The following is a 24,982-nucleotide window of genomic DNA, read 5'->3' as shown; positions in this document are numbered from 1 at the left end:
CCATTGTAGCATTTAGCTTTTCTTGTCTATGAGAAAAGCTTTGAAGGGATGTCCCTTCCCCCCTACTATTCAGCTGTTCTTGAGATATTGAAGTTAAGGAGAAATGTGAGTTCCGTCATGAGAAAAAATGCCATATCTCTGCTTTTAGAGGATTCTGAAAGGCAGAGATGGAGAAGAATCTAAACTAAATCTGAAGCACAGGGAAAAGAATATCGTAGGTGTTAACTCCATCCACGGCAAACTCATTTGAAATGTGTACCAGAGGAAAAGCCAAAAATTATTTGATCTATTTATGCTTTTCCTACTCAAATATTTATTCTCATAACTTAGAGGCTAGACTGCCTGGGTTCATCCCAGCTCCATTGCTTATTAGCTATGTAACTTTGGGCAACTTCTTCATTTCTCAATCTCCTCATTTGTAAAATGAAGATAATAATCAAGCCTATCTCATGAGGTGGCTGTGAAGATTAAGTGAACTAATATGTATTAAGTGCTTATAATATCACTTGATGATAGTGAGAACTTAATGTTATTTTTACTTATTCTAGTAAAAATGGAAGTAGCATGCAATCACTAATGTATGCAGTATGTCACTTATCATGTAGTTTCTTGGTATCATGAGGAATTAAACCTTTTATCATTGGGAAATGTCCCTCCTTAGCAATAACTTTTGTCACAAATTATTCTTTAGTACTAGTATTATTACATTGGCTTTCTTTAGGTTAGTGATTGCATAGTGCATCTTTTCCATTTTAAAAAATTTTCAGGGCTTCCCTGGTGGCGCAGTGGTTGAGAATCTGCCTGCCAATGCAGGGGACACGGGTTCGAGCCCTGGTCTGGGAAGATCCCACATGCCGCGGAGCAACTGGGCCCGTGAGCCACAACTACTGAGCCTGCACGTCTGGAGCCTGTGCTCCGCAACGAGAGGCCGCGATAGTGAGAGGCCCACGCACCGCGATGAAGAGTGGCCCCCGCTTGCCGCAACTAGAGAAAGCCCTTGCACAGAAACGAAGACCCAACACAGCCATAAATAAATAAATAAACAATTAAAATTTTTTTTCAGTTTTCCTGTATTTTTATAGTTCAGAGGCACCCCTGTTAAATAGCGTATACTTGTTTTGAATTTTTGATCCAGATTGACAATCCTTGTATTTGCCTTTTAACTGGATCATTTAGGCCACTTGCACTTGATATAATCACTGATAAATTTGGGTTACTAACTACCAAGTACTTGCTATTTATTCCACTTGTTCTAGATTCCTTTTTCCTCTCCTCTCCTGACTTCTTTCTTTTGTACTCTCTCTAACACTGACAATAACCTCCATGGGTTTAGTAACTCCAAACTGGACTAATCTCTCTTGGTCTTCATCCTCCCCTAGATTCTGGACAAGAAGTTTTTCACTTTCTTGTTGGCTTTTCAAAGCCTCCAAGTATACTACCTTATATTTTGTTACGCTCTTCAATCTCCTTTTGGGTGAAGGGGAGAAGAAGGCATACTTTAACCATATTACAAAATACCCATTACTAAAGGTGAAAGTCAAGTTACGTGGGTTCAGTTTTAACAATGAACTTGGTGTTGATTAGTCATGCAACAAATCATGTAACATTTGAAATTTATCTTTGGTATTTACCCACATAGCACCTCTGCATTATAATCATGTTTAGATTGAGTCTTCTCTCCAAACTTACTTTCATCTAATGCTAAAAAAGAAATTAATTAATAGTTACTTACACTTGGGGTGACTATATTTTCCAGTTTGCCTTGGATAGTCCTGATTTACACCTGTTGTCCTAACTTCCTGTTGGGTCTATCCTGGAAATAAGTCCTAATATGGACAATAAATTATATTATCACCTACATAGAGTAATTACCCTTATTGTGGAAATTTGAATTTTGGTAAATAACTCCTGAATGTTGAAATCTTCAAGCTATGAATGAGTGACTGTCTGATATAAGAATATGAGCCACTGGAATTCAGGCAAAAAAAGGAACATACCTTGAAGCCTAAAACGTTTCTGAAACCCATTAAATCACATCAAGTTGCTAATAAATTTTTAAGGCTGGCATTGAAGAAGGGTTCCTAGATATAGCTCTGTACTAACTTCTTCAACTTATCCATCATAAAGATGAGACACAGAGGTTGTAATGTAAAAAACTGACTATAATATCATCAGTTAGTATTGTAATCCAAGATCATGAACTCTATCAATTAAAGCCATGGCATAGACTATTACCTTTGAGATAAAGACTTGTTATAATAAGAAGGCAAAGAAGCTTCTAACAAAATTTAGATCTATTTCAAAACTAATTACTAATACTCTCTTAAGTATAGGGTTCATTTACTGAATTTTTTTGGTTATTTCTATTAGTTTATAATTGAAAATTCTATTATAATGGAATTTCCCCCAATTTTGCCTAAACTTGTCTATGAATTTCAATTTCCCCTAATTAAAAAAAATTTTCTTTACCATGAATAATTAAAAGTTGTCTAAGAGGTAATATGTTTGACTCATACTGAATGTTCATCTGCTGCTGCTGATGATGAAGAAAATGATGAATTTAGGATTTTCAGAGAATCAGGCAGGCAGTATTATAAGCAATGGTTAAGAGCATGTGGTTAAGAACGTCAGCAAGGCATGGGCTTACCTTGAGTTAGCTATTCGTCAGCTGTGTGGCCCTGTTATTTCACTACCAAAAAACCTCAGTTTTCTTCCCTACACATGGAGATAATCCCTATCTCTTCACACTACTGCGAAGGTTAAATGCAATAATGCCTGTAGTGAGAATACAATAAATCCTAACAAACACTTTCGATCAGTACTTGAAATAAATATTTAAAAAAACAAAAATTTAGCTACTCAAGATTATTCTCATTATTCCACTCATAAAATATGAACTCTAACTATATAATAAGGCATTAAGTGTGAACGTATTTCTGGCTCTTTGATGTTGTGGTTGTCTTCTCCAATGCTATGCATTTCCTGTGCCACATCTGCTTTATTTTCAAAGGTTATATTACAGCAAGGATAAATTATAAAGAAGGTACATTATGTACATAAGATCTAACACAATTTTTTATTTCCTGAGACCAAAAACTTACGTATAACACATTTTGTCTGAAATGTACTGGGGTTAAAAAAAAATCAATTAGGTTTTATTTGTTATTCCATAAATAGGAATTAGCAGCCTCTGCTAGTTGCTGAATATCTATAAACACTTTCAGTATCAGTTTCTACGTGGTGTTTTTGTGATTTAGTAGGAGCATTAATGTTGTATTAGCAATAGCAAAATGGGCAAGGGTAGCTCAGCCTTCAATAAAACTGTCCTTTACTGTTGCACCAACTACTCCTAGCTAACCCCACCTTAAATTGCTACAGGCAAACAACCACAAAAAATTTAAATGAACTCCCCCACTGAACAACCCAGCACGTATACCCCAACATAACCTCCTCGCTCTCAAGTTAACATTTTAACCATAAAGGGATACTTTCTGTGGGTCTGTCTTTGAACTGTACCAGTGGATATAAAAATACCAGTGGCGTATATGTCAACGATTGCAATTTGTTGCAATTGCAATTTTTGCAGTTGCAGAAAAAAAATTGCTTCCTTCACTTTGTAGCTTCAATAAGTCCACAAAAGAAGTTGCTGAAAAGCCACGAAAGGAGAAACTGTTTCTGTTCCTGCAGCATAAACCTGGGAAAGGTACCTTTACAAGTGATGACTACAAAAGGTCCCACCAGGCCCATCTGTGATAGGTAACTGGTATGGCCCAGATCCTGTGGCCATTACAGGCACTGGAATCCACCTATTCCATCTGCATGGTTTAGGATGAATTTTTGTAGCTAATCCAAAAGGGAATGGATACAGACAGACCAACCTCAAGGAACCTGTGTTTTCTCTTTAAAGCCCTTGTTTAAATGTGAATGGAGGTGGTAAAGGAAGTCTTGAGAAACCTCTACAACAGTATTTATTTAACAAGACTGACTCCTGTGGAATAATAATATTCATGTTTGAGTTATGAGAAAACTGGCCCATTTTATGAGCCTATTCTTGCTTGATTTATCTTTTTTACTTAACAAGCACATATAGCCCTTACACTTGGCCAAGAACTGTTTTAAGTGCTTTACAAATATTAACTCATTTAATCCAAATAAGGAACCTATGTGGTGAGTATATTGTTACCCCAATTCCACAGATGTGCAAATTGAGGAGCACAGATGTAAAGCAACTTAAGCAACTTGCTCAAAGCCACTAGCTACTCTGAATCAGGATGTGAACTCAAGTAACCTAACTCTAGAGAGTTGGTTTCTTAATCATTACACCATCCTTGAAGATGTTCTCAACAGAACACAGCAGCAGTTTCTCACTGAAGCAAAGGGGACCCGTTGTAAAAACAGACAGACAGACAGTAGCTCCTGACAATGTATCCACTGAGGGTGGTTAAGGCAAAGCTAATAGAACTCTTGAAGCTTTCTCAGAGTCTTCAGCAATTAGTGCCAGGGTTTTTTCATGCAAAAGTCCTACTAAATTAAACATAGATCATCGCTCACTCCCCTCCCAAGGAACAAAGCTTCTTTGCTTACATATTAGGCTAAGCATCTAGGCATAGAGCTCCACAATGTTTTTATGACTATACTTCTTAGCTCTGTTGTAGGTGCTGTGACTAAAGAATGAGATTATTTTCTTTGGTGTTGTTAACAGTTTTCTTATTAAAATCACATCTTTTAGGCATAGATGATTTAAGATGACAACTTTTTAAACTACTTGCTTGCCTTACGTATCTTCTCAGAAGATTGCCCTTTCCAAAGTAATCTTTTACCTGATAGATATAAGAGGAATGTAGCCTGAAGAGAAAGTAGCCAGAAAAAAATGTCAAAACTTCTACTGTACATAGGACAAGACAATATGTAATTAGAAGAGGCATCTCCATTCAGCAGAAATATTGTGCCTATATTTGTCTTTGGATATCTAGTTCCTGACACAATGACTGGCATTGACTATATGTTCAATAAATGATTAACAAATGAATAATTTAGATATGATTTTGTTATACCATGTCTACTGATAGGTACTATACACAGAGTAAAAAAAAATCCCCCAAATTTACATAGAGAGTGCCAAACTGCACACATGAAAAACATCCTCTAGGCATATAGAAAGATATTACTTCTTTTTAAAAACTTTAAAAATATTTTTATTTAGGTATAATTGACATATAGCATATAACATTATATTAGTTTCAGGTACACAACATAATGATTCAATATTTGTATACATTGGGAACTGATCATCACTATAAGTTTAGTTAACATCACATACACAGTTACAATTTTTTTGCTTGTTATGGGAACTTTTAAGATTTACTTTCTTAGCAACTTTCAAATAAGCACTACAGTATTATTAACTGTAGTCGCCATGATGTACATCACATCTCCATGACTTGTTTATAACTGGAAGTTTGTACTTTTTGATCCTTTACCCATTCTGCCCACTCCCAACCCCCACCTCTGGCAACCACCAATCTGTGTGTGTATCTGTATCTATGAGCTTGGTGTTTGGGGTTTTTTTTAGATTCCACATATAAGAGAGATCATATGGTATTTGTCGCTCCCTGTCTAACTTATTTCACTTATCATAATGCTGTCAAGGTTCATCCATGTTGTTCCAAATGGCAAGATTTCCTTCTTTTTATGGCTGAATATTCCATTGTATGATTGTATCTGTATATATGTTTGCATGTGTGTATATATGTATATATATGTATATAAGTGTTTGTGTGTATCTATGTACATACACACGTATGTACATTTTCTTTATCCATTCATCCAATGATGGACAATTAGGTTGTTTCCAAATCTTGGCTATTGTCAAGGAGCTTACTGTCTATGTTTTCTTCTAGAAGTTTTATGGTTTTAGGTCTTACATTGAGGTCTTTAATCCATTCTGAGTTAATTTTTACCTATGTATGTATTCTTTTGCATGTGGCTGTCCAATTTTCCTACCACAATTTATTGAAGAGATCATCCTTTTCCCATTGTATATTTTTGGCTCCTTTGTTGTAAATTAACTGGGTATATATGCATGAGTTTATTCTTGGGCTTTCTATTCTGTTCCAATTAACTATGTGTCTGTTTTTATGGCCATACCATATTGTTTTGATTACTATAATTTTGTAATACAGTCTGAAATCAGGAAGCATGATGCCTCCAGCTTTGTTCTTCTTTCTCAAGATTGCTTTATTTGGTTTGGGGTTTTTTGTTTTGATTCCATACAAACTTTAGAATTGTTTGTTCTATTTCTGTGAAAAATGCCATTAGAATTTTAATAGGGATTGCATTAAACCTATAGATTGCTTTGGGTAATATGGACATTTTAACAATATTAATTCTTCCAACCCATGAGCATGGTGTATCTTTTCATTTCTTTGCATTTTCTTCAATTTCTTTTTATCAATATCTTAGAGTTTTCAGTGTACAGGTCTTCCACTTCTTTGGTTAAATTTATTTTAGGTATTTTATTCTTTTTGATAAAATTATAACTGATATTGTTCTCTCAATCTCTCTTAGTTCCATTGATCTTTTCTATTGTCTTTTAGTCTCTTTTTCATTTATTTCTGCATCTTGTTAGTTCTGTCCTTCTACTAACTTTCAGCTTAGTTTGTTCTTTTTTACCTAGGTCCTTGAGGGGTAACGTTAGGTTTTTTGAGATTTTTCTTGTTTCATAATGTAGATGCTAATTGCTGTGAGCTTCCCTCATAGAATTGCTTTTGCTGCATCTCATAAGTTTTGGTTGGTTATATTTCCATTTCTGTTTGTCTCAACATATTTTTTATTTTCTATTTTGATTTCTTTGACTTATCGGTTGTTCACTGGCATATTGTTTAATCTCCACATATTTGTGAATTTCTAGTTTTCTTCTTGTAGGTGATTTCTTTATTCATACCATTGTGGTCAGAAAAGGTGCTTGATATGATTTCAATCTTTTTAAATGTATTCAGACTTGCTTAACATATGATCTATCTTGGAGAATATTCCACGTGCACTTAAGAAGAATGTGTATTCTGCTGTTTTTGGATGGAATGTTCTATAAATGTCTGTTAAGTCCATCTGGTCTAATGGGCAGATTAAGTTCAATGTTTTCTTATAGATTTTCTATCTGGATGATCTATCTATTGATGAAAATGGGGTATTGAAGACCCCTATTTTTATTGCATTGCTGTTTATTTCTCTCTTTAGGTCTGTTAATATTGACTTTATGTATTTAGGTGCTCCTATGTTGGGTACATAAATATCTACAAATATTATATCCTCTTGTTACATTGACCCTTTTATTATTATATATGATCTTCTTTCTCTCCAGTTACAGTCTTTGGTTTAAAGTCTATTTTGTCTGATATAAGTATAGCTACCCCAACTCTCTTTTGGTTTCCATTTGCATGGAAATTTCTTCATCCCTTCACTTTCAGTCTGTGTGTGTCCTTACATCTGAAGTGAGTCTTGTAGTAAACATATAGATGGGTTCTCTTTTTTTTTTTTAATCCATTCAGCCACTCTATATCTTTTGATTGGAAAATTTAATTCATTTACATTTAATTATTGGTAGGTATGGACTTACTGTTATTTTGTTATTTTTCTCTGGCTATTTTGTAGTTCCTCTCTGTTAATTTCTTCTTCTGTTGCTCTCCTTCTTTGTAATCTGATGACTTTCTTTAGTGATGTCCTCAGATCCCTTTCTCTTTGTCTGTAGGTTTTTGCTTTGCAGTTACCTTGAGGCTTACATATATCAACTTACATTTATAATTCTCTATTTTAAGTTGATAACAACTTAAGAACAAATACATCTAAAGCTCTACATTTTTATTCTCCCACCCCACATTTTGTGTTTGTGATGTCACATTATACATCCTTTTATCTTGTGTATCCCTTAACTAATTGTTGTCGTTACAGTTATTTTTACTACTTTTATCTTTTATTCTAAGTAATAACGTTATAAGTAATTAATTCACTACTCTTTATATATATTTACCTTTTACCAATGAGATTTATACTTTTATATGTTTCCTTGTTTCTAATTAGTGCTCCTTCTTTTCACTTTCAAGAAGTCCCTTTAACATTTTTTGTAAGGCCAGTTTAATAATGAACTTCATTAGTTCTTGCTTGTCTGAAAAACTCTATCTTTCTTTCAATTCTGATGATAACTTTGCCAAGTAGAGTGTTCTTCGATGGTAGTTTTTTTTTTTTTTTTTTTCTTTCAACACTTGGAAAATTTCATGCCACTTCCTTTCTGCTGAGAAAACTGCAGATAGTTTTGTGGGGGTTCCTTTACATAACAGGTTGTTTTTCTCTTGCTGCTTTTAAGATTCTCTCCTTGTCTTTAACTTTTGACATTTTAATTATAATGTGTATAGATTGGGTTATTTGGTTTTCATCTAATTAGGAACTCTCCGGGGTTCCTGAATGTGTCTGTTTCCTTCTCCAGGTTAGGGAGGTTTTCAGCCATTATTTTTTCAAATAAGCTTTCTTCCCCCTTTTCTCTTTTTTCTCCTTCTGGGATCCCATAATGCCAGTGTTAGTATGCTTGATATTGTCCCATAAGTTCCTTAAGCTATCTTGACATTTTTTTCATTCTTTTTTTTCCTTTTTGCTGCTCTAATTGGGTGTGCCCCACTGCTCTGTTCTCAAGTTCACTGGTCCTTTTTTGCTTCCTCTAGTCTGCTGTTGAACCCCTGTAGTGTATCTTTCAGATCAGTTATTATAGGCCTAGTCCTGTGACTTCTATTTGGTACTTTTTATATTTTCTATCTCTTTGTTGAGATTCTCTCCATGTTCATTTATTCCTCTCCCAAGTTCAGTGACCATCTTTAATACTATTACTTTGAATTCTTTACCAGATAAGTTACTTATCTTCATTTCACTAAGGTATTTTTTTCTGAAGTTTTATCTTGTGCTTTCATTTGGAACATATTCCTCTGATTCCTCATTTTTTTGACTCTATGTTGGTTTCTACACATCAGATGAAACAACCAACTCTCCCAGTCTTGAAGGAGTGGCCTCATTTAAGAGATAAGCCTTATCTCTCAACCCTGTCCTAGCTCTTGGTTGTCTCTCAAACCTTTGTAATTGTCCAAGCAGTCTATTTTATTTGTATTAGCTCCCAGTACTTAATGGTGTACCACTACCAGCCAGTGTCCCAAAGGGGGGTTCTTAGGAAGTACCGAGATTCAGGCTGAATGTAAGCCAGACTCTCAGGCGGCAGTTTTTAAAGTATGCAAATATGTACAGTTCTGTGGACCACAAGTGTAAGCTCTGTTGGCCACCAGAGCCAGGTGACCTGGAAGTGTCCCCTGGGTGGCTGTCACAAAAATTGAGAGACTGGGGCTGTGTTTTAGTCTGCTACCTGTGCAGTGCCCTGATGGTAAAAGCTTGTCAAGAACTGTTGCTCTGATTGTTACAATCTTATGGGACCAGGAAATGTAAGTCCCCTAGCCTCTGGTGCCAGGTGATCAAGGCATGGCCCCTGGGTGGCAGCAGCAAAAACCAGGGCACCAGACAAAACCAGGACATCAGATGCATAAAAAATCTCTCTTCTAGGGGATATTGGCACTCTGGAGCATGGCAGAGAAGGAGTGTAAAGATGGCAGCCATAAGGGAAAAAAAGAAACAAACATGGCACCTGACAGCTGAAGCAAGGCAGAAGGAGAGGATGAAGATGAGGTTATCATTCTCCATCCCTGATGAATATTCCAGCAGGCACCTAAATGTGTGTTAAATTAGATGCTTGCCCCTCAGGCTGACACTTTAATATGAGCAAATGAGCCTCTTTCACTTAAAGTCTGGGTGCAATCTTCAGCCTCTGCACTGGACCTTAGAGCAGGTAAGTCCAAGTGTGCAAGCCTTTTAAGAGCCATTCCTTAGTTCTCTACAGCCTTGTGGGTCTTATGGAGCTTCAGAGAGAAGCTCCAGTTTGAGTTCCTTCCCATTGTGAGTTGCTGTGCTGGAGGTAGGGTTTATGGTGAGACTGTGTCCCAGACTCTCCTACTCACTTTGATATGTTTTTTAATTTTTTTCTAATTTGCCCAATATGTAGGAGTTGCTCAGCCAGCCTTTAGAGTTGGTTCAGAAGAAACTGCTTCATATGTAACTATGGACTCAGTGTGTTCATGGGAGGAGGTGAGTTCAAGATCTTCATATGTCACCGTCTAAAACTGTAACCCTAAACAGAGATTCCACTTCTTGAATCCCCTGCAGTTGAGTGTATTAGTTTTGACCAAGGAGTGTCATCATATTTGTTGCCTCAGGGCTGATCATTTAATTGATAGTGCAAAACCCTCCAGAATTATCTTTCCCTCTAGCATGACGACCAACAATACACCAGGTTATGTCAGCACTTCATCCTTGGTTCTGGAATGAAGAGGACTGAAAATTGGCACCACAGGCCACCTATGATGGAGATATAGCCTGAGTAAGAGATAAACCTTTGTGGTTTTAAACTACTGAGATGTTAGGCTTGTTTTTATTTTTTTCCTGTTTAGCCTAGTCTGATTAATACAGAGTCCATTCTATTATATAATAGTCCTCTATTAATACAGAGTCCATCCTATTTTTCTTTGCCCAGGAAATTTCTCCTGGGCAAAGACTATGTCTTTCTCATTTATGTATCGCCAGAGTTTGCATAGAGCCTGACATATGGGAGATATTCAATAATATTTTAATAACTGGAAAAAATACCTATTGAAGCTATATCATAACAGCATCAAAATGAAGTACAATACCTAAAATCTTAGGAAACAGAGTCTACAAACAGCATTGGAAAATTCCAGAATTCCAAGTCAAAATGTTTAACTTAAAAACTTAATCAAAAGGGGATATTATATGGGTGCCTAAAATGAATGCCTACAAGTCACTAAATTACAACTATAGATAAACTTTGTACAACCTTCTACTAAGCAAAAACAATGGAAACTGTTGGCAATTGAAAGTCCTAGGGAATGTTACTTAAGTTATTTATAATGAAACGCTCGTCTCCAGAGATTCTCACTTTAATATTCGTGGAATCGTTATAATTCTGCATGCCTATAGCTGGTTCAAGAGCTCCTTGCTTCCTCAAATACATAAGACTTTTTCCCTTGTTTTCATCTTAGTTCAAAAAGTTCTTCCCTGTGGATGGGTATAATGGATGGATCTTGAGGGATGGTTTGTTTCCCCCATGAAAGCTGCCAATTCCTCACAGAATACTTTGTGAAAAGTACTACCAGCCTTTTATCTGGCTTCTAACTGTAGAAATGCCTTGATTCATATTGGTCGATCTAGTTCTTTGACCCTTGTAATTGTGTATGGAAAATTATACTCACATACAAACACACACACACTGTTTTGAATATGAATATTCACAGCATTTCTTCTAAGAGTATCAACTATGTAGTCATAATATTTGAAGAAACACATGATAGTCATGCCAATATTAGTCAAAACTTTCTGAGAAAATATTGTAGAAGATATATTCACATCATGATGATTATATGGCATCTAGAGTTTTTACACTTAGGAAACAATATATTTAATTAGAAACAGTATAAACTTTCGAATCAGACAGAACTGTGTTTGACCTTTGTCACTTAATAATTATGTAGTTTTAGGAAAGTTACTTAATCTATTTGAGCCTTTTTTTCCTCATCTGTACTAAAGAATAAGACTGACAATGTCAGTTATGGTAATTATGAGACATATTTTATTTAAGTAATATAGCACAGTACCTGGCAAAAGTTGTCACTCAGCAAAAGAAAGGTATTGTTATTACCTATATTATTATTACTGCTATTTTGTATCTTTCATCCATTTTTGCATACTGTTACAAATATTAAAATACTCAAGTGTATTAGTCAAGGTTCTCTAGAAATACAGAACTGATAGGATAGAGGTCAGACTTTTTTTCAATTCAGGACTTCAACCAGCTGGATGAGGCCCACCCACATTATGGAGGATAATCTGCTTTACTCAAGTCCACCAGTTCAAATGTAAATCTCATCTAAAAACACCCTCCTAGAAACATCCCAAAAAATGTTTGACCAAATATCTGGGCACTGTGGCCCAGATAAGTGTACACATAAGATTAATCATCACACCAACTAATACCTTGCCCTTGACTTACTGACTTTCTGAACACACAATTCCTCTACTTTACTACCTTGTTATAAACAAGATCATCTGATGACTAAGCAAGAGTTACAACACTTCTTGAACTTCTTTCTAGTAGAACTTGAAAGAGATCCTCTCTCAATGTGACCATTCCTCTTGTAAAGCCTGTAAAGAGGTAGCTGACATCTGCCTTTTGAACAGGGGTTAGTCTACCTTCATGGTTGGTTTATAGAGTTCTCACTGTGTGCTAGATAAAAAGAAAAAAAGGGAAACACCCTGGAGAATCAGGTATGCCTATTCCAAAGCAAAAGATATGTGAACTCATAGAAGGGTGAAGAAAAAGGAAACAGTCCATAAATTATCAGCGAGACTCAACGGGAATGACATCCCACTTAATTATGCACAAGCACAGGATGGTGTCACTAATATCCCATCCTCCTCTTAGCAAATTCGACCGAGGAGGACTCTGGAGGAGCTGAGCACACTATGTAAGCATGCATTCATGAGATGGGGTTGGTGTACACATGTGGGAGTAAGGCCAAGAGAATCAAGTATGGAAGACATGGAAGAAGGTTGTTAAGTTTATAAGGCCTTGTGAAACCTTGACAAGCTGGGTAGACTTAACACTGACTGCACAGGAACTACAAGGGGCCATGCTGGGTGAAATGGAGAGTTAAAAAATACCTGATCCATCCTGACAACGTCTCCATCTTTCTGTAACTTCAGTAACTTCCAGAAGGCTAAATCCTTAGTGAGAGGTTACCATTACTGCTACCAAAAATACTTCTACCCATAGTGAGATTACAGTACTACTGAAAATACAGTTGACCCTCGAACAATGAGGGGGTTGTGGTGCCCACCCCTGTGCAGTCGAAAATCTGCACAGACACAGTTCCACATCCACAGATTCAACCCACCACGGATCATGTAGTATTACTGAAAACAATCTACATATAAGTGGACCTGTGCAGTTCAAACCCCTGTTGTTCAAGGGTCAACTGAACTTCTACCCTAGATTTTTTTAATCCACTGATATGAACACTTTTCTTTCATCTTATGATACCTTTGGTATCATATATAGTGATGAGATATAGTTTCACTGAATAGGGTCTCCTTAGACCATTACATAGGTGAAATGTGAATTTGTCTAAAAGTCACGGTTAACAGCTTTTATCATAAGCTTTATTCATAAGGGAATTCCCTTACCTCTCATATAAGAAATCTTCAAAGTCATAACATGGAGGCAGAGAGTTCACATCTGTATTATATATGCAGGGGTGCTCTCAACAAGTTGATTTCATTTCTGAAATTTAATCTCAAACAACGGTTGGCTATCTGGCAGACATTTGCCTTCCGTAATCTCACAAATTGATCACATGTTGTAACTGAAGTTGGAGGTTGAAATTTCTAATCATGATACCTGATTTAAATTTATATGTCAGCCAAAGTGTCTGTTGAGAATATTCAATTTTATTTCAAGATAGAATAGAAACGTCTCAGTTATGAATCCTAGAAACAGGCTGAACAAATCAACTCTCCCCACAATTACTCAAACAGTCCTTTCAAGAATAGGGTATTTTAAAGTTGCAACACAGCGATTGCATTCGATTATTTGCAAACATCCTTTGAAAATGAATTTACACTGCCCGGTATTACCTAGTCTGTCTCTCTCTCTCTCTCACTCCTAGTTTTCCTATAACAGGACTAGAAAGAGAATAAGAAATGCAAGGTAAAGGTAAAATATATTTGCCACCAGAAGAGAATAAGCAATAAAAGTTAAAGGTAAAATAGCCAACAGTAAGCAGAACCTCAGCAGAACAGCCCTTTATTGACTTTGGGCTAATCCCACCATAAATCATGGGAAGCCAACATTGCAATTTTTTTAAAAAAAATAATTAATTAATTTATTTCTGGCTGCGTTGGGTCTTTGTTGCTGCGTGTGGGCTTTCTCTAGTTGTGGCGAGCTGCGGCTAATCTTTGTTGCCGTGCACGGGCTTCTCATTGCAGTGGTTTCTCTTTGTTGCAGAGCATGGGCCCTAGAGCGTGAGGGCTTCAGTATTTGTGGCTCACGGTCTCTAGAGCACAGGCTCAGTAGTTGTGGCGCACGGGCTTAGTTGCTCTGTGGCATGTGGGATCTTTCCAGACCAGGGCTCGAACCCCTGTCCCCTGCATTGGCAGGTGGATTCTTAACCACTGCACCACGAGGGAAGTCCAACATTGCAATGTAATAGGAGCTAAACACAATAATACTGAACCACAGCAGCTAAAGGTACCTTCAACAGCTAAATAGCTCTTCTCTGTAACAAGTTCGATATTAAACATTATATAAATGGAATACCCTGGCTTAGTATAAACTATAAAGATTTTGGCTTCTTTGCTTTAATGTGGCAATTTGAGTTTTATTATTAGATGACATTTCAACTGAATGGCTGATTTTGCTGTAAGTAATATATCTTACTTAAAGATTTTTAAAGTGTTCTATAAGCTTAAAGCATTAATAAATATGTGCCATGTTATAAGGTTCCAATATTCTTATTTGTGGGTGGCAATTTTAAATTATTTTCAGTTTAATTAGAGTTATTACTATGGTCCCATACACAAAATCCTTCTCCTTCCCCTCTCTCATATTTTATAACTAATAGAAAAATTTAAAGTGATTTAAAAGTCTAATCCAAAAAGTACTCATTCAGTGTTGTCTCTATGAATAGTTCATCAAGAGGAAAGTAGTCTAGTTGAGAAAGCATCTTAATGGATTTTCATTTTCTTACGGTAGTACAATGCCAGACGCAAAGGTGGAAAACAATTTAATTGAATCTTGACATCGCAGAACATAATATTTTCATTGTACTTAGTCACTATATACTAAGGAGACAAATTATTGAATAAATTGCCTTTGAATGGCCTCAAAATCTGTTATCCATTTGTTTTAGGAGGGTTATAGGCCATGCAATATTAAACTGCCAATAGACTCCAGTGGCACCTGTACAAACTTCTGTCCTACCACTTCTGCACATGACAGTGATTTATTGACTTTCTCTCCAATTGACTGTGAATCCTTGCACAGCAAAGAGTCATGATTTTTTTTTTTTAATTTGAATTCCAAAGCCTACCACAGTATCAGGCACAGTGCCACATAGCAGACCTACAATTGATCTTTACAGAGTGAATGAACAAATGAATGGATAGGCGTCCCTTGAATGGAGTTTGTTAACTCTGCTAAAGGGATTCATATTCTTATTTTAAAGGAATTCATATTCTTATTTTTAAAATGTTTCTAACACTCCATTCTATTTTAAATAGATGCATATTCTGCAGTTTACAATGTGTTACCAATTACACCATCCAACTAGGAGGCAAGTATTAAGATTATGACAGTAAATAATATTCAGCTAACAGATCATGAATTTCCAGTATTTCTTGCAAATATCACATCCAGAAAGAAACTTAAAGGCCACATAATCTGTCTGTAGGTTCTATATCCTTGTTGTATCAACTGACAGTCCTGGCTCTCTGGAATTCTGTGTTCTCCCAGACTCTGGTCTCTTGGTTTTCCTATCTCTCTGTCCACACTTCATGTTGCTTAGCAAGTACCTTCTTCTACATTACCTGCTAAAATGTCTTTGATGCTCTTCCCTTTCAACACATTCCTTCTGGGAGAGCCTTTTAAATTAATTATTCCAACACCATCTAGGGGATGACTATTCTCAGACTTGTGTCTTGATTTCTAGGGCTATATATCAAACTATCCACTTGATATCTCCACCTCACTGTGTTTTTATCAATTAATATCACCAAATTGATTAAGCCAGAAATACGAGTATTTCTAGAATTTTCTTTCACTAACCTCTCATATTCAATTAGTTACCAAGCCCTATTGATTCTCCTTCCCACCCCTCGACACACTCACTGTATCACTTTCCTGTCTTAGTTCAAGCCTGTTATCTCATACTTTCCTCAATTCCCTACAATTGACACATTGCAGCCAAATAGACTTTGTAAAGTGTAAATCAGACCCTCTTCCTCTCCTATTTAAGGTTCTTCAGTGGTTCACCATTGCTTAGAGAATAACATCCAAATCTTTCAGCATGGCAGTTAAAAGGCCGTCATGATTCCCCACTCAGGGGTTCCCCATCACCCCACTCCCTTCACACACATGAAGTCACCCCAAAAACTGATTTCAATTCCAGGAGTAAGACATGATCTTTTATACCTCAATGCCTTTGCATAAGCTGTTTTGTGTTTGTTGTGGTAAATTGAACTAGTCAACTCTGATTTTCTGCTCATCCTTTAAGTCACAAATTGATGATTTCCAGAAATGAGGACCTTACTATTTCCCAAGTTATCCCATTCAACATCATGTTGAGCTGACACCAAGAGAGTTATTCCTTGTCTTTAATTGTATTCTTTGTAGTCACACAGAACAAGTCTAATGTTTCTCTTTCACATGATATATCTTCAAATAATTTAAAACATGTTACTCCTAGTGCTTCCATTCTCTGAGGTAAATATCTACAAAGCCTTTTATGTAAGCTTTTTCTCGCACCCACTGAAAGTTGGTGTCCAGAACTTTATTGGGTACCACAGTGAAGTCTAACCATTATAGAGTTAAGCTCAACTCTGCCCTTGTATTAAGCACGCTTCACAACCAGCTGGCCATTATTTAGAGGTAGACTGCCCAGCAGGGAGCTGGGATTCATTCTCATCTTAGAGAGAGTTGGGAATTAGACCATAGCTGTCTCAGCACAAAGCATTTGGAATTCTAAGGTTGAGGGAAAATTTACCCCACTCTCCAAAGAGCATAAAACTGGATCTGAAATCATTGTTTAAGGGATTTCAAATCCATAGAAAATGTGCGAGGAGAAGGGAAAGAGCCACAGGAGAATGTACTCAGGGAAGGTTATATTTTTTAATAGAATGGCTTTTACCCACCCCAGAAAAAGAAAAAGGCATAGAATCCCCACTAGCTAGGGATACTTGAACTTCCTGTTCTATTCTCCCAGGGCTTATGAGGTACTATTTTTCTTTGATTAGGGCTCTCCAGATAACCAAAAACAGATGAGTGTTGCCTCTCACAGGAATACTTACCTCTGAACAAATAGCAAGCTCCTCAATATTAAACATAAATCCCTGACAGAATTTTAGCCCTCAGATTACAGACAGGATATTGTTTAGGCAGGAGCCTAAAGATGTACTTCGCAGTGCTAATGAGATTTTATGAGGCCCAAACTAGATTCTATTTCAATGTACAAACATTCACAATTAATTATAAGATTATGAGCATAATATTCAGAGTAACACCTACAAATAAATACCTGGCTCAAGTACTGTAGAAGCATTTAAATCTTACAGGAACATCAAAGCACTCATATGTTGCCCATTTCTCATTTTAATTGCAAAAATATAGGCCAAGTTTTGGAATATATTTCCTTATGATATATTTTTAAAAGTCTTTGCAATAATTTCCAATAACTCTCTAAAGAAATAGCAAGGGAGACACTCCTGGATCTATTAAATTATTGTTAATTAAGTAAGCAACTTTTAAGTTTAAAATGTCACTTTTAGTAGTGCTACTTCCTGGACACCTAGCTTGGTGTCCCTTCTACCCTTGGACCCAAATCTAATTGAGAAAAAAAATTTGTTTCTGTCCACATCTCTTTTTAAAACTTAATGTCATTATAGTAATTATATAGTTCCTTAAGTGCTTTTTTCAAATGTCCATATCATTTGAGATTTTAAATCTTTTCTGATATGAATTTCAATGTCTACATTTTTCTTACTGTAGTAAAAAATTTTCACCTATCTTAATAAATATCAAATTCAAGATGTTATACCATATTTAAATTTCTATTAAGTTAAAGAACCTAGATTTAATGGATATTAATGTATAACATAAAACCTGTTCTCCCCACAGTTTTCTCCAACTCACCTAATGTCAACTTCCTCATTCTATTTGCTCAGGACAAAAATTTAGGTCTATAGTGACGTGACTCATAATACCTTTCTAATCTGAAATATGACCACTTACCTTGCTCACTCCCCCCAGCCACACTAGTCTCCTTGGAGACTTCAGTATGCAAACTCCCTTGGCTCAGCACTCTCCATTTCCCCTCCCTGCTTTACTTTTTCCCATGGCACCTACCACCATCTAACATATACTTTACTTTACTCATATATTTTAATTTTTTTCTCCCACTGTCTGATAGGTAGAATTCTAAAGATATACCCTCAAGATTCCTGTCCCCTATGTATTCAAATAAACACTAATCTTAGCACAGCTGTGAAGGGACAATGTCATTAAAGTTGCTAATCAGCTAATCTTAAAATAGGGTAATCATCCTGGACTATCTGGGCGGGACAAATGTAATCCTTTGAGCTTTTAAAAGCAGAAGAGTAAAGCGGAGGAGAAATGGCGGAAGGGGGACTTCGGAGAGATTCGAAGTGTAAGAAAGACTCAGTGTGCCCTGACTGGTTTGAAGATGAAGGAGGCAATGTGATGGAGAAAGCAGATATTCTGATGCAGGTGAGAGAGGCTCTCAGATGACAGCTACTGGAGGGGTAGAAACCTCATTCCTACATTTAGAAGGAACCGAATTCTGTCAATAACCTGAATGGGCTTGGAAGCAGATTCTCCCTTAAAGCCTCCAGAAAAGAAACACAGTGTGAAAAGATGAAGCATACCCGTTGATTTCAGCCTTGTGAAACTCAGAGCAGACAAATAGCCGAGCTATGCTGTGCCTGGAAGTCTGACCTACAAATAATTAATGGATGTTGTATCACGTCACTAAATTTGCTAAGGCAGCAATAGAAAACCAATACACCCTATTGGAATCTAGGCCTTATGAGGGCAGGGATCCTGTCTCTTTTTTTCCCCTGTGCTGTGCTCCAGAACCCAGAATAGCACCCAACAATAAAAGACAATAAACACTCGTTGAATGGAAGAATGTATCCAGTATACACATTTTCCCCATGAAATCTATATTTTACAAGATCTTATGAAATTTTTACCCCAAAATATTGACTAAAAATATTTAAAATGTAAAAGATGAATTGATTTGAAAACTGTCTATTCAGTAGTTTGCATCTTTGCAAGTTAGCAGTGGCTACCACTTCCATGGAGCCAACATGAGAAGCAGTCAAATACCGCTTCTAAAGCCGTGGTTTTCAAACTGCATGTTGTAACATATTAGTGGGTTATAAAATCAATTTATGGGGTTGAGGAAGGGAGGAAGTGAGGAAGAGAGGGAGGAATGAAGGAAGGAAGCAGGAAGAAAGGAAGGAAGGAAATAAAACCAAAAAATCAGAACTTTAATTTTAGCGTGGGGTGTATGAGTGTATGTGTGTGGGCGTGTTGTGTACATGTTGGATCACAATGTAAGATGTATTTCTTACTTAGGTACCATCAAGATAATTTGAAAACCACAACCCTAAAAGTTGTCATGCTTTGTCCTGTGGACCAGGGTGCAATTTAGGGCCTGGTCAGAGGTGAGATGAAGACGAAAGAATGGGGAATGTGTCTGTTAGAAAGGGCTGATCAAAAAAGGACCACACTACCCTAAGTCTATGTTAAATTTACAAGACAAGAAGAGAGCTTGTGATTGAATAATTCACAAATTGCACCACCTTAAGGTGAGAAAATGAACTTTTCTCCTCTTGTGTTCTTCCTTTGCCTTGGACCTGGAGTAGGCACCCCTGGACACCATTTAGACCCACCAACTCAGAGTCACCAAGTCTTGGTGTAAAATCAGGCAGCATCTGGAAGGGGATGACTTGAGGCTTCAATCAACAAAGCACCCTAAGATGCTATTTCTTTTCTCCCTTAGAAGGAGAGGATGAAAAACCTAACACTTACCTCTCTTCTGAGATTAGCCAGTTATTAGTGTCATATAAATTTAGCCGGAAAGGAAGTTAGAAATGTCCTTGGCACAAGGAATCAAAGAATAAATGTTGTTTAGAGGAACTTGAAATTGAATCTAGCTCAACATCCTCACTTTTTTTGCAGATGAGGAAGCTGAACTAGAGGCTTATGCTATCCCCATTATTATAACAATGTTACTCGACGTATATTTACCAGTGATTCCAATGTTTATTTTTAGTGGGCTGCATATGGATAACAAAGGAATAATGCAGTCGTCTACTATTCATTCCCCCACTCAAGGGCATACTCCTGGTGGGCAGGCATCATGCTATGTATATCTTTGTGCTCTAGTTAGTAACTACTGTGGTTGGGGAAATTAAATAAGATAATACCTGCGATGCACTTAGCAGAGTGCCCAGCGCACTTTAAGAGCTAAGTAAATGCTTTCATATTTGATTTTGTTGCTTTGATTATAATATGAGCATTCTTATTATAGAATATTTATGCACAGGAAATTTTTTAACATTTGTTGATTTTCATTGCATTATACAACAAAATAAAATCATATTTTATGCCCTTAAAATCCATTTATGTTTGAAGGGACATTAAAAAACTACAGAGTTCTTATCTGCTTAAGGCACTTTAGGTAAATGAGTAAAGATGAAAGAATTCCAATTAGTTAAAAATTACTCAGAAAATGTCTTCTTAAGCATATGAAGATTCATGATTCATAAAGATAATATTTCTAATGAAAATATAAAAATCTTATATCAGGTTTAGTTCATTTTTCCTTAGGTAAGAACGGGAGTCCATACCAATGGCCAAGGGCTGTAAATCCTAAAATCAGAATGTGACTTCTTTTAGGAGATATTCCACAGAGAAAGAGTATCAAAACATTAAAAGAAATGAATCACAGTCTGTTTTTTCTGAGGATTCTAACAGTGTTATCAGTTTTTTTTCTCAATTCTTACAAGCTCTACAGCACCTTTCCCCCCTGCTACTTTTCTATTATATAATCAGCATATAATTATGTGCTTTTTCACACTGGAAAGACTATTCTTTTATTAATGACTCTTTGAAAAGTTCTTTATTATTTATCTTTGAAAGTGAGTTTGAAATCAAAAGGATTTAATGGCTTTTCCTTTTTTTCTTTTTAACTTAGGAGTTCTTTAAAGTAATACAGGAGATGGTTACAGTGTCATATGCAGTCATTAGTTTCCAGCTTTAAGGTGAGAAGTAGGGTTCAGGAAACAATGTAGCACCCTCCTTTCTCTGCAGACTAAATGTTTGGGGTCTTGAAGAGCATGTATGCAAATATTACTCTTCTAACAAAGGCTGTCTATTCTTTGCATTTTCCCCTTGTTAGGACAAATAGAAAATGGGTCATGACAATAAGCCTCCTGAATTTAGTACAAAGACAGAAGGAGGATATAATTAGCATTTATGGGAAGTACAATGTAAGTTCCAAATTAGTCTTAAATGAGAAATTCACCCAGCCCCTGATCTGTAGTCAATTCTGGAAAGTACCATGCATCTCTGCTGAGGCCAAGCAAGCCTCATTGATGTTTCTGGCTGACTGCTTTTTTTCTAACATTAAATTTACCAGAGCACTCCAGATTGGATACGGGCAGTTATGAAGGAGGATGTACATTACTGCAAATTTTAATCATTGCTCGAGCCATTTTGCTTGCAGTGATAATCCCATAAGACCAACATATCTTGCATAAGGAACCCAAACGACTTTTTGCTGAGAGTAGCTCTTCAGGTACTTTTATAGCCTATTCCTGCTTAACTTCTAGACTTTCCCATTTGTGGCTAGGACCTGCCAAATCAGGGCTTCAGTGGCTTCTTGGCTCACCACAGCCATGGCTACCTTATTCAAGACTGGCAAGTGGATAATAACACCAGTGATTAAAATAGTCATCAGATTTCTTTTCAATAATATTGCTGCTGTTTATGTAGGGCAGAACCTACCTCTATCCAACACTTCCACTGTGGGCAAAGTAATGTTGTGCCAGAACTATTTCAAGAATTTGTCTCATCTCCAATACTTTTTGGACTATTTCAAAGGAGACGGCAGAACACTAATAACATGATGACCTTGACAACTTTGCTTCTTTGGGGCCTCAGGGAAATTCACCTAATTGTTTTGGGAGCCAAACTAATTTGTAATTGAACATCATTTTGCCCAGCCATTTGAAGTGCCATGACGTTCCTTTAGTTGAAAATGTCCAAGTAGCTTCATTTTCACCAGCAATCTTTTTACTTGTGAAGGAAAAAGTAACAATAATTTACTTTGATGGTACTCAAGAAGCTCCTTCTCTCAAGCCCTCTTATCTTCTCTTATATATAATGATTTTTCCTTTTTAAATGAGAATCATAGACTCTCAGGGTTGGAAGGAATTTTTAAGATAATTTAATACAAACACCCACTATTGCATGAATCCTCTCTACAGTATCTTCAATGAGGTCTTCCATTAACAGCTGTTCTCCAGGGCAAAGGAGATGAAGAAAAAATAGAAAGGGCAATCCACTATATATAAGTTATATGAATTTATAAATAAAACAAACTAGAGGATCTAGATGTGGTCTTCCCTACTCACAAGTTCTCAGTCTTTCATCCATCTTGTTTAATTACATTATGAAGAATTTGTGAAGCAGAGACTCAATTTTACATTTGAACTATTGAGAATATGGCCCAACAGGGAGTGAAGCAACACTTCTAAAACAATTTATTATGAGAATTTAGATCACATGCTCCCGACCTTTTCATTTCAATGATCCAAAAAGCTAAAAATATTTTTAAAGGTCTACTTTATATGAACAGAATTATAGGAAACTTTCATCACTATTACTTAAGAATAAATTAAATGATCTAGTATAAACTACAGGTTAAGAGATTAGGTTCTGGAATGAAAATATATGGTTTGATCCCTAACTTCCCATTAATTAGCTATATGACCTTGGGAAGTCACTTAACATTTTAAAGCTTTGGTTTGCTCAGCTGTAAAAGGAGATAATAATATTACCTCTTTCACTGGGCTATTAAGAGGATTAAATGAGCTAATTCACATGAAGCACATTGTTCAGTATATGGCATATGTTTTAAGTATCTAATAAGTGTTAGCTTTCTCATACCCACTGATGTAATAAAAACATAGAATTTAGATGTAGAGAACTCACTATTTTTTTTAAAAAAATTGTTTCAGAATCTTAAATCTCCAGGCATTTGCATGAGTGCTATTTTAAACTAAGGATTAATAGTGTTAGGAAAAAAATTTTCATGCTATAAATAGCTTATAAGGAAATTTTACATTGCCAGAATGGTTTTAACAAATCAATATGTATTATATCATGTGCTAACTGAATAATACAGTTATTCTAATTAACTGATCATGCACTCCACAGATTCTGGAAAAGAGTGTCAGCCTTTAACAGACGAGTTTAGAGTCATGAATCACCTGACAAAATATAAAGTTATTATTTATTAGAAACTTGGTTACTTTTCTGTATGTCTGAATAGTCAATGCGCTAAAGACATTACTCAACATTATATATCTGATGGGATTTTAAAATAATCCTCTTGAATATGTCCACACAAGGTTTAAAAAAAAAAAACCCGCTATTGTTAATCAATACTGTAAATTACAGTCTCTAGTTTTATGTTACGTTTTATTATATAAAGCAACCCCTTTTTATAAAACATTATTCTGTTCTAGCCCCCAGTTATCCAGTTCTAAACAGTAGTCAGCTTTCCCCTTAGGGCAAAAAGCAAAATAAGAAAAAACTTTCATTTGCTGATTCCACAAAGAATTTAAATTCTGCCAGTCCAGAATATCCATGGACGTAATTAGAAAATGAAAGAATAAAGCTATTTTTCACTTCTCTCCTATCCCCCAGAAATCAGTCATTGCAAGCTGAGATACCTCACTGCCTGAAGAGCATTCCTTTTATATTGACCCTGAGATGTGAAAACTCCTCTCGATAACTCATTACAATGATTACAAACTTAACCATTAGAAAACTATTTATTGATCCAGAAATCGGGAGGTCAAAATAATTACTCTCATAAAAATGAAAGAATATTAACTGGGAAATGTTTGTTGAGTCATATACAAATTCTCTTTTTTTCAGAATTTATTCAGATTACTATCCATCAGAAGAATGAGGGATTGGGGTCACCTTCCCAGCATTTAACACGCATCCTTGGGGCGGGGGTGTTCACATTTTTGTCAGTATCTCATGAAGGAACAAAGAGTATTTAATTATTAGGTAATATGACAGTTGATGGCAATCTACAGAAGATGTTATTCTGGGTAAAATAAAAATGTGCTATGACAAAATGAAGCAGGGAGAAAATGGGAAAAAAACGTACTATGGAAAACTATTACCTCTCGTCCTACAACCACCACTTAAAGATGTCACCGCACATGCTCCGTGCTCTATTAATTGAGAGACTTTTTGCTTTCACAGGCTGGCTGTCCACTTACCCTAGTTGTTTTCACTTTATTCCCAGAGGAACAGCTCCATCCTTTCCGATCTGGAAGAACTTTACATTCCTCTCCCTCAAGACATGGTTGCATGTGGCACCACCATTTCTGTTCCACTATTGAAGCTACAGGAGATAGAAAAATCAATTTAATATTTTCTATTCGGGCTTGTTAATTCTTTGGGTGCACATTTAAAGAGGAACAAAAGCCACATGTTTTTCCCACCACTGGGCTGATGGGGTTTTGAAGGATGCTTTTTTTTTTTTTTTTGTCCAAAGGGAATAAATCTTTCTAGATTTTATGACTAAAAATATTTTTAAAATTTTTATTTTACTGTGGTAAGAATACTTAAAATTTTAAGACGGTAGATCTCATGTTAAGTGTATAATACAGTATTGTTAATGTTAGGCACATTTTGAAAGGCTATTTCATGCAAACATATAGGCTTCATGGACATTAACATATTGGAAAGAAACTACGTGGATACATGCATGCGTTGATT

The 24,982-nt window shown here is 36.1% G+C and overlaps 1 protein-coding gene across 1 annotated transcript in view; it reads right to left on the bottom strand.

Annotated features, from left to right (window-relative positions):
- TAFA2 (TAFA chemokine like family member 2) overlaps positions 1-24,982 on the bottom strand; it is a 535,691-nt gene that overhangs the window by 20,409 nt on the left and 490,300 nt on the right. The window contains exon 4 of the mRNA XM_007179730.2: positions 24,481-24,605. Coding sequence (XP_007179792.1) covers positions 24,481-24,605 — 125 coding nt within the window. The remainder of the gene's footprint in view (positions 1-24,480; positions 24,606-24,982) is intronic.

Source organism: Balaenoptera acutorostrata, chromosome 11 (genome assembly GCF_949987535.1).
Source record: "Balaenoptera acutorostrata chromosome 11, mBalAcu1.1, whole genome shotgun sequence".
Classification (NCBI taxonomy): Eukaryota; Metazoa; Chordata; class Mammalia; order Artiodactyla; family Balaenopteridae; genus Balaenoptera; species Balaenoptera acutorostrata.
The sequence above is the reverse complement of the archived record's forward strand: the minus strand, read 5'-3'. Positions and strand labels throughout refer to the sequence as shown.